At 49.8% G+C, this 10728-nt stretch overlaps 1 protein-coding gene across 2 annotated transcripts; it reads left to right on the forward strand.

Annotated features, from left to right (window-relative positions):
• The first annotated feature begins 5647 nt into the window (after positions 1 to 5647).
• Positions 5648 to 10413, forward strand: IFI6 (interferon alpha inducible protein 6). Of its 2 annotated transcripts, XM_045584965.1 has the most exons (5): positions 5648 to 5738; positions 7900 to 8003; positions 8573 to 8650; positions 8731 to 8880; positions 10193 to 10413. In XM_045584965.1, the coding sequence occupies exons 2-5, from the start codon at positions 7934 to 7936 to the stop codon at positions 10294 to 10296; spliced, it is 402 nt and encodes a 133-aa protein (XP_045440921.1). In that variant the 5' UTR covers positions 5648 to 5738; positions 7900 to 7933; the 3' UTR covers positions 10297 to 10413. The 2 variants fall into 2 exon arrangements, with proteins under 2 accessions (XP_045440921.1, XP_036304277.1); XM_036448384.2 differs by lacking the exon at positions 5648 to 5738 and having other exon boundaries at positions 7873 to 8003.
• Positions 10414 to 10728: the final 315 nt, after the last annotated feature.

A 10728-nucleotide genomic window follows, 5' to 3' on the forward strand; every position in this document is an offset into this window, starting at 1 on the left:
GACGGAAGTGGCCTGAAGGACAGTGGTGAATCCTCCCAGGGGGCAGAACTAGGAGCAGTATACTTCGACAGACGCTTTGTATAGAGGAAGATATGGACTGAGATTCAGATATACATTAATTCCTGATAAATGGCAACTTAGTAAGTCAAGGGCATGGAAAGAGCAAGATTGGAATTTGGAGACAAGCAGGTCTGGGGGAGGGGCATGTGGCTGGAGCTATGGGATGTCGGGAGCTAGCAGAGTTGAGGCAAGCAACTCAAGTCTTAAGGAAATAGAATTAAGTTCCTTCTAGCAGAGGTTGTGTGGTGCCCTGAGGGCTTGGCCAGAAGATAAGATTAACCTGGGGTTTAGCATCTCCTGTCTTCCTGCCTCTTACCCTTCCTGATCCTCCCCCCTTGATAGCCCAGCCTTGGAATGTTGCACCTTGGAATGTCACACCGCCTCTGGCAATTAGTCAATCCTGTGTTGCCATACCAAAGACCCCCCTGCATAAGCGGCCCTGCCCCCCTTTGTCTCTGCTGTATAAATACAGCCATTTCAGAGAATAAAACTGAGGCTTGATCAGAACCTTGTCTTGCCTCCATTCTTTCCGCGTTCCTTGTTTGATTCATTCTCTTAGGTGGTTCCTGCGTGCCCCCCGTTGTTGTCCCGCGGGTCGGGACAATGGGAGTGGCCACAAAGCATGCAGGTCTTCGTGTTAACGTTTATGCTCACCAAAGAGCATCCACTGCAGGAGGAGCCGCTCAGCCAGATGGTCAGATGTCTCATCCTGTGGATGTCAGCCAGCCTTTAAACTTAGCCACTCTATCGTTTTGCAAAAGACCCATAAAACAGTGGCTATGAAACTAAACAAAGAACTTACTAGTATATGCATATATGCATAGCCCATGGACAAACAATAGTGCCATAGTGCAGAGAAGGCCTGGGATGGAGCCTGGAGTGGTGTGGAGGGGTGGGTGTGTGTGTGGGGTGGGGATTGGGGGCATTTGTAATACTTTGAACAATAAAGGTAAAAAAAAAGAAAGGAACTGCTTTATGACCCAGAGATTGGACTTCTGGAAATATATCTGAAGAAACCCGAATCACCAATCAGAAAGAATGTATGTTCCCTGATGTTTACTGCAGCGATATCTACAATAGCAAAGATTCGGAAGCAGCCCAAATGCGCATCAGTAGATGAGTAGATTGAAATATGGTAGCACTCATACTTGGGTAAAAACTGCTGTTTGAATTTTAACCTTGCTATCTGATTTCTACCTTCGATTGCTTGCTTAAACAATAGGGTAATTACAGGAGATTGACTCCCACTGACTCAGTAGCTTCAGGGGTAGAAACTGTAGATAACCTTTAGTTCTGCTTTTGTATTATGGGCAAGATAGGGCCACATCCAATGTCAAGCAGATGTGACTGGGAACCAACCCTGCAGGCTGTCCCCAGTCTTTAGAATTTAGTCCTGAGGGGCCAATCAGGGTTAGCCGAGGCAGTGACATCACCTACCTGAATAAAACTCCTGGACTGGGCGATATTCGCTCTCTTCCGCCATGCTGCCAGCATGAGTGGGATAGCCTATGCTAGCATAGAGATGGCTCTTTTGTTTATTACATCGGACTCGGCTCCCTGGTGGTCCTTGGGGATCATGACTGGAATCCCCAGCCAGGACCATGAGGGACCCCCATTCCGAAGAGCCTGACTGGCCGCGGTAGGTTTGTGTTTGTCTGTGTTTTTGTGTGAGCGCTCTGGAGGGACTGCCCCTCCATCAGGGCTCTTACCTGGGTGTTTACCAGCTGTTGCGTCAGCCATGGTTTGAGTCCGGATTCGAATCTGTAATAAACTCTAGCATGCTTAATCAAATTGGCTCCGGTGGTCCATCTCTTGGGGACTCGCTTCGTAACATAGATTAAAAAAAAAAAAATTGTGGCCGAAACTGGTTTGGCTCAGTGGATAGAGCGTTGGCCTGCGGACTGAAGGGTCCCTGGTTCGATTCCAGTCAAAGGCATGTGCCTTGGTTGCAGGCACATCCCTGGTGGGGTGTGTGCAGGGGGCAGCTGGTTGATGATTCTCTCTTGTCAATGTTTCTAGCTCTCTGTCCCTCTCTCTTCCTCTCTGTAAAAAGTCAATAAGATATATTTTTTTAAAAATTGTGATACACTTTTTGAAATACTACCTGGCCGTAAAAAAAGAAGGGAATCTTAGCCTTTGCAACAGCATGGATCAACCTGAAGAGTATTATGCTAATGAAATAAGCCAGTCAGAGAAAGACAAATACAATATGATTTCACTTACATGTGGAATCTAATGAACAAAATAAATTAACAAAACAGAAACAGATTCATAGATACAGATAACAGACTGACAGCTGTCTAGGGGAGCTGATTTGGGGGGCTGAGTGAAAAAGGTGAAGAGATAAAGCAAAACAAAAGTCATACAGACAACAGTATGGTGATGACCAGAGGGAAAGTGGGGCTGGGAGAGGTAGGAGGGTAAAGGTGGGATAAATGAAGCGGTGGACACAAAATACAAAGATGATGTATTATAGACTTGTACACCTGAAACCTATGTAATTTAATTAACCATTGTCATCCCAATAAAACCTTTTCTTTTTTTAAAAAGTGGCTATGGTGGTAAGAATCCAACAACTTGGGCTCTCTCTCACCAAGGCTGATCTAATAATTGCCAACAAATAGCTAACCAACTAGCAGCAGGCAGTAGTTTAGCAACATTGGTCAGGGAGAGCAACTATATTCATGACAGGTTATTTATTTACGTAGCTATTTATTTTTATTTTTATTTTTATTTTTAAAAATATATTTTATTGATTTTTTTACAGAGAGGAAGGGAGAGGAATAGAGAGTCAGAAACATCAATGAGAGAGAAACATCAATCAGCTGCCTCCTGCACACCCCCTACTGGGGATGTGCACGCAACCAAGGTACATGCCCTTGACAGGAATTGAACCTGGGACCTTTCAGTCTGCAGGCCGACACTCTATCCACTGAGCCAAACCAGTTTAAGCTACTTATTTTTAAAATATATTTTTATTTTAGAGAGGAAGGGAGGAAGTGGGGGGGAGGAGAGAGAAATATCAATGAGGAGAGAGCAACATTGATCAGCTGCCTCCTACTGGGGATTGAGCCCGTAAACCAACCCAGCATGTGCTCTGACCAGGAATTGAGTCAGGACCTTCTGGGCTCATGGCAGGCATTTGTATCAGCTCTCTTCCACATTGGAGAAGGCAATGACTCATCCTCATTAGAACTTACATTTCTCACCCATAGTGCTCCTGCAGGCATCACCATGCAAAGGCTCAAAGGCTTAAAGAACATTCAATCCATTACCTATGGCCAGAGCACCCATTTTATGGCAAAGGAGATTAAAGCTTGTGGAAAAGTCATTCTATACCATCGTTCTCTCAAGCTGGCAGCTGCCGGGTATATGGTGAAACCAGGGAAGCCCACATTTTTAACCATTCTAGGTTACTCAACATTCCAGATTAGCCAGCTTGAGAGAACAATGGTATAGAATGACTTCATTTCCACAAGCTTTAATCTCCTTCGCAAAACAAGGGTTGTAAACAGTATGCTGCAGAGGAGAGAACACGCAGCCAGGAGGAGGGGGCATGAGGGAAGATGAGAACACGAGGCGCACAGAGACTGGTGACTTGCTGAAGACCACACAACAAATAAACGACAGACTCGGGACTGGAACTTCCCCACAAGATGGAAACGGATACCGAAAATGTGTTTGGAAATTGCCTTGCTCAGCACTTGGTAGAGGTGGCAAAGGTTCAGCCAAGTGACCCCATAGGACCTGGCTCACTGGCTTATCATTACAGGAAAATCACGAAAGCAAAAGAAGAACCATTGATATCTGTAGCCGGTTCCACAAAGAAGACCTGCATCCGTGCAGAAGGACACAAAACCCCTTGAAGAGGAGGCCTTGAAATGCCTGCCAGGTATGCCTCAACAGAGTCCTCCTTCCGACTCATCTGGCCAGGCTGAAGGGAATGTCAGAACTCCACAAGAAAGAAATAACTTTCAGCAGTTCAAGTGCTCCTGAAATGCATCCTGGCTCCAAATCTCCTTCTTAAGTTATCCCAGGGGTCTGCAACCTTTAAGACAGTGTTTCCCAACCTTCTCTCATGATGAGAATCACCTGGGGGAATTGTTAAACCACAGATTCCTGAATCCCAACTAAGAAGTGCTAAACTAGAATTTTTGGGAACATATAGGTAAAATTGTATACTTAACTAGTGCTCTAAGACAGATTTTATATACAGAGCACTAAGTTAGGTATGCAATTTTACCTATATGTTCTCAAAAATTCTAGTTTAGCACTTCTTAGTTGGGATTCAGGAATCTGTGGTTTAACAACTCCACCAGGTGATTCTCATCATGAGAGAAGGTTGGGAAACACTGCTTTAAGACATATAGAGCCACTTGGACCCGTTTCCGAAGGAAAAAACTGGGAGCCGCAAAACCATTGCGACATTTAAAACAAATATAACACTGCACATATTGTTTCTTACCTTAATGCTATATACCGGATCGTGCAGTTAGCTGTCAATCTGAAGAAAAAAAGGACTTTTTCACTTAACAATGTAAAATATATTTTTGCAAATTAATAGCTAATTAAAATATTTAATTTACCTGGTTAATGGGATTTTTGCTCCTGAACCTCAGTGCACAGTGTCTGCACATCAGGGCTGTAGACGTTACCTTCATTTTCACACGGGCTTGCCAGTTGTCGGAGCCGCGGTAAAGCTTCAAGAGAGCTGCATGCGGCTCTGGAGCTGTAGGTTGCCGACACCTGAGTTATCAGAAGGTGAATGATTCTCATGATGCCTCTTTCAAAGCTGCAAGCCAAGAAAACGGCCACCTAGAAGAGCTCGCAGCTAGAGATGCTAACTATGTGGGTTAAACCAAGAAGTGGGGGGGCTGTGGAAGGAGATGTCTGCAGGGATTCTGCAGCCCAAGTCCTGTCCTGGTAGCCATGAAAAATCTTTAATCACGTGAAAATCTGAACTAGTTCTAGGATAAAATAAACTCAGAAATAAGGACTTAAAATAATGTTCAAAAGACAATATATGGTACTTCACGAAACTATTGTGGGATTGGAAAGATCATGTACAGAGAGCACTCTGCACAGGACTTGGCATGCAGCAGGTTCTCAATAAATGGCATTATTATTAACTAGAGGCCCAATGCACGAAATTCATGCAAGAGTAGGCTCTCTTCCCCCATGCTGTCACTGGCTTCCCTCTGCACCAGGGACCCAGGCTTCCTTCTCAGCCCCTTTGTCCGAGAGTTCATCTGGTCTCATTAGCATATTACACTTTTATTATTGTAGATTGGATTGAATTGTGAAGGGCCTCTGGGCCCCAAGAGGAACTACTGGTTGGGCTTCACTAGTCCGGCAGGGCCGTGGATAGCACTGTAGCATGACCTGCTTTGAATACTCTTAGCTGCTCAGAGCCTCCAGCTAGAATCACTGTTTGCTTCCAGCAGAGGGTGTTACTGGCAAGAGGTGGAGAAGAAAAGGAAACTGTTTGCAGAGGGTAGGAAATGGAAACTCGGACCAGGATTGGCTCTCAGGAAAGGAGACTAGAGGGGGGGGATGTAACTGGAATGTGATGATAAGAAGCCAGCCTGCAGCCTGGAAAAGCTGTAGCTGATACCTCCTGCTGCTCCCATCTATCTGCCGGCTCTGGCAGGAAGATTCCTTCTCCTCTCTCCTCCAAGGTAAACCCAGAAACTAAGAGGCATGGATGTCAAGCGGTCACCTTTTGCCAGACTGCCCAGAAAGCCCAGGGCGCCCATTCCTCAGGGAGGCTGAGTCCCTGAGGGGGTTGGGGGGCTTTTAGGTACAAAACTCCAAGAGGCATGAAACTGACCTTAATAGATGCCCTTTCAGCAATCGGTGGCCTTAACTCTGTCACTTAACCTTTTTGAACTTTAGTTCCTCATCTGCAAAAGGATAATCCAGCCACCTTACCGGCCATAGGACTGGGTGATTTCAGAAACCCCTTTGTTGTAGAATCTACGGTGACGGTGAGTTTATCTTGCATGATAAGGGTGATCTGGAATGGTTAAAAATTTGGGTTTGGACTGAGAGGTTTGCGATGCAGGAAACAAAACACAGAGTCCAGGCGATTAAAAGGGGGGAGGCTTTAATTTTGCACTCTGTCCCGGGCGGAATTGGCTGGTCCCAGGGTGGGCCAGCCAAAGGGGGCACAGGTACTTCTGTTATACAGCTGTTTAGTGAGGGGAGGGGAGAGGGCACGAGAGGGGTGGAATTCCTGCCTCGGGCCAGGGGTCTAGGAAGGCGCCAGCTATCTCTGTCACCATCCACCTTGCAGATGCTTGCATGGGCTCTGGACTTGCCCCTGCCTGCACCTGACATGGACATCAGTCATTTTGGGATTCTCCCACTCCCTGCTGTGCAGGCGTGGGAATAGTAAATTCTCTGAGTTTCAGTTTCCTTATCTATAGCACATGGTTGAGAGCAAGGTGTCTACTTCATGTGGTGGTTATGGGTATAAATGACCTTGTGCCATAAAGTGCTGAGTAAGTGCCCAATACAAGAGGGTTGGGGGAAGGATTGTTTGTTTATTTGTTTAAATATGTTTTTTATTGACTTCAGAGAGAGGAAGGGAAAAGGAGGGAGAGAGAGAAACATCAATGATGAGAGAGAATCATTGATATCGAGCCCGAAACCCAACCATGTGCTTTGACCAGGAATCCAGTCATGACCTCCTGGTTCATGAGCTAATGCTCAACCACTGAACCACACCAGCTGGGTGATGATTATTTGCTTTTATTTCAAGAAAATTGCATTGAACTCACAAAAATCACATGGGAGGTGAATTTGGGAGCACGTATATGTATAATGAACATAGGTTTTGAATTCCGATAGTCGTGGATGTGTGTCTAGATTGCGTAGTTTGGCTGCGTCCTTAACCCTCTGCTTTCTTCCTGAAAAATGGAGCTGGTGAGAGGACAGTGTTTGCTGCCTATGACTGTACAATGCATTGAAAGAATAAATTGATCAACAACCATCCCCCCCCCCCCCCCGAAAAGTCTGTGTGACAGGTAATGTTCTAAGTGCTAGGGAATAGCGGTGGATAGTTTCAAAACTCACAGCCACCCCCTAAAACAGGCTCTATTAACAACCCACCTTAGGGATAAGTAAATGGAGACCCAGAGAAGGTGCCTGAGGTCATGCAGGCAGTGTAGACAAAGTCAAGAACAGAAAACAGTGATGACATTGCTGACATCACTGAGCATGCGCCATGTGCCAGGCACCTCACCAGAAGAGGATTCTGATAGACCCTCCCTTCCCCCAACTGATGGACGGAGAATGATGTAAACGCCACCTGCAGCCCGGACATTCCTGAGCACCTGACCAGGCACCTTACATGGACTGTTCATGGAACCCCCAATCAGCACCTGCCCAATACCCTAAGCCCCCCGATTCCTAAGTCCCTAGGTCCTTAATCATGTGCCTTATAGGAAACCACCAATCAGTGTGGTACCCTAAACGCTAAACCCTTTCCCTTTCCTCCCCTCAAAAGGCGCCTTCACCCCGGCCATGTGCTCTCTCTCCCTTTGGGAGGCAGCCCGGCCGGGTCTTATCCTCTGATAAAGCCTGTGTCCTGGTCTCCGGCCTCTGCCTCCTCTTTCAGATTCCCTCACTGGTTCTCAGGACCCCGGGGTGAGGCAGGAGCGTCACTGCCGTCGTTGCCACGAAGAAACGGAGATCCCGCAGCTCCTCGGTCCCTGGGCCCAGTCCAGATCAATGCGCTGCTTTTTAGGGGCTCTTCCTCCAATGGGAAAGGAAGATCGCCTCAGGGTTTGGCTCACTAGCGGCTCTGGGTCATCTCTTCCCTCTCCCCCTCCCCAGGCCCTGGGCGACAAAGCCTGCGCACACCGCCACCATGCGGCAGAAGGCGGTATCGCTCCTGCTGTGCTATCTGCTGCTCTCGGCCTGCGGGCAGGTGGAGGCAGGTGAGGCCCCGGCGGGCGAGGCAGGGTCTTGGGAGAAAGAAGCGGAAAGTTTCAGGATCCTTGGTTTAGACTCTTTGCAGTGTTTCCCAAACTTTTGACATACGTGTACCCCTTCTATAATTTCCGTAACGCTGAGTACCCCTCGTACTCATGAGAACGTAGAATTAGGCGCAGCTAAGCACGGTGCAGGGCATATTCCCACCAAACTCCGGAGCAACGCGTACCCCCACCACACTCTTCCCGTGCCCCTGGGCGTGCGCGTACCACACTCTGGGAAACACTGGTTTAGAGGTTCAGGCGTGCCTGGGAAGGAGAGGAGCTATTACAATGGACAGCGCAGGCTTGTCGTAGCCAGAGGCCCAGGTTCGAATCCCTGATCTGTGCATCCCTCCATTCCAACATTTATTCAGCGCCAGTGATGCGCCAGGCACGACGCCTTAGGAAGAGTCTCTCCCCTTTAGTAAGGTTTTCCGAAATAGGAGGACGGTGGTCCCCAGCTCTGGGGGTGCTCCTGGGCATCAGACACAGGGTAGGGGACGCTGCCTGCCCTTTGTCCACTCCCCCCACAGGCCAAAGGAGAGACTCGGAGGACAGCGACTCGGGCTCCGGAGGGTGGGGCGCGCTGACCTACATGGCCATCGGAGGAGGTGGGTCTGGCAGGCGGGAGCTTGGCCAGGTGGGCCGGCCCCAGCCCCGGGGCGACCCTCACCGCCTCCTCTCCCTCCAGGAGCCCTGGCCCTGGGGCTGCCCGCGCTGGGCTTCACGGGCGCCGGCATCGTTGGCGGCTCGGTGGCCGCCAAGCTGATGAGCTGGTCGGCCATCGCGCACGGGGGCGGCGTGCCCGCTGGAGGGCTGGTGGCCACGATGCAGAGCTTGGGTGAGTCGGGGGCCAGGCCCGGGAGCAGACACTGGGACCACCGGTTGTCTTTCTACTTACTATTCTGAGTCCTTCCCACAGGCCAGCTCAGCTCTCCGAAGTGCATGTTCCTGCGAACCCCATCGTACCGGGGGTGCATTCAGTCACTGACACACACACACACACACACACACACACAACCCGGCTTGTGTGGGAGCCAGGATTCCAACCCAGACAGTCTGATGGCTTGCTTTCACAACAAGCCTCAGCTTTCCTCATCTGCTAACCAGGATAATCTCCCTCAGTTTGACATCCTATGAATCTGCTCATTCTCAAACACCCAGAGTGGAACAGCGCACTTCCATCTCATGCCAGTTCTGGTCTTGACTTGAGTTTCTCGAACACGGGGAGGGGGATTGATGCAGATCTCTGAATGATCCTTCTAAAAATTTTGCATTCATGTCCATCTCTGTGCATCTCTCTCTCTCTTCTCCCCCTCCCTCTCGCCTTCACCCTTTTCTTTTTCTTGTTCTCTCTCTCTCCCTCTCCCTCTCTCCATCTTTTTCTTATTCTCTCTCTCTCTCTCTTTTTCCCCCTCCCCCCACTTCAAGTTCCTAGAGAAAAAGCACTCCTGACAAACCCTGCCTTTCTGAGCCTCCATCTTCTCTCAGTTCTGGATGACAGAGCCCAGAGGAGCGGCCCTCTCAGGAGGCAGAGGGAGCACAGGCCAGGCCGTACCCCACATGTGTCAAACACAAGGCCCGCGGGCCAAATCCGTCCCGCCAGGCCTTGCAATGTGGCCCGCACCGCGCTGTCATCACTGCACTCTGCTGCGTTTCTATCACAATGACAGTTTATGACTGTTCAGTAAACCATTCTGCCCGCGATTTAGGCTGGATTTTAGATTTTGGCCCCTTCTCTGATTGAGTTCGACACCCCTACGCGTACCCCAACAGAGGGGAGCCAGGGGCTTGGGCAGGAGAGCAGCAGGCTGGTGTCGTAGGATGGTTGTCCTCTCTTACTTACGGGCCCTCCAGCACCCACAGAGAGGTCTCCGCCCAGGCGGCTGCCATCCGCATTGTTAACAACACAGAGGGCGTGAAGAGAAGGAGTTGTTATTTTGACTGTTGTGTCTCTGAAACAGCTCTGATTGGGGCGGTGCGTTGGGAGGAGGGGGAAATGATACTCACTTTGCAGAAGCCCCCTCCCCTCGCAGGGCCACCGAGTCTCCATCTGAGGACGAGGAGGTTGGCCTTGCCCACCGGTTCCAGACTTGTGGACCTGCAGGCCTGGTGCCTGGGCTGCGAGTGACCTGGCTGTGCTTGTTCTCCAGGGGCTACTGGCGGCAGTGCCCTCATGGCCAAGGTCGGTGCCTTTATAGGCTACATTGTCCACGGGCAGATGGACAGCAAGGGGGAAAAGGAGGAAGAGGAGTGAACAGCTTCCGGGACACCCGCCCCCCGCCCTGCTGCTTCCAGCTGAAGTCCAGAGCTTCCTCTGTGACACTCGTCCGTGACCGAGGCGAAAAAGAGAATAAATGTCTCTCAGAAAACACTTCATCTTGTGAGTCATTCTTCCCGTGAGAAGCCCCAACAAGATCCGGGTCTGGCCTGCCTCATCCACACACCCCCGTCCTCACTTCTCCCGAAAGCCAGCCGCGGCCCTGAAACACAGCCAGCTGGTTCTGTCCCTGGGCCTCGGCGTGTGCTGTCCTTTCTGCTAGAACGTCCTTCTGAAGCTCAAAGCCCAGCTCGGACATCCCCACGCCGAGGCTCCTCCCCAGAGAGCCTCCCGCCGCCTCGTCACACTGAGTGCTCAGGCTGGGGTCACAGGGGCCCGGGAGGCAGAGCTCGGCTTAGTCTCAGTGAG

The sequence above is a fragment of the Pipistrellus kuhlii genome, unplaced genomic scaffold, assembly GCF_014108245.1.
Source record: "Pipistrellus kuhlii isolate mPipKuh1 unplaced genomic scaffold, mPipKuh1.p scaffold_m20_p_2, whole genome shotgun sequence".
Taxonomy (NCBI): Eukaryota; Metazoa; Chordata; class Mammalia; order Chiroptera; family Vespertilionidae; genus Pipistrellus; species Pipistrellus kuhlii.

Excerpts from the sequence above, each read along its gene's own strand:
- IFI6 (XM_045584965.1), top strand. The coding sequence starts at position 7,934 with ATGCGGCAGAAGGCGGTATCGCTCCTGCTGTGCTATCTGCTGCTCTCG. Across the intron at positions 8,004-8,572 it reads CTGCGGGCAGGTGGAGGCAG|GCCAAAGGAGAGACTCGGAG; the intron begins GTGAGGCCCCGG and ends CTCCCCCCACAG. Across the intron at positions 8,651-8,730 it reads CTACATGGCCATCGGAGGAG|GAGCCCTGGCCCTGGGGCTG; the intron begins GTGGGTCTGGCA and ends CTCTCCCTCCAG.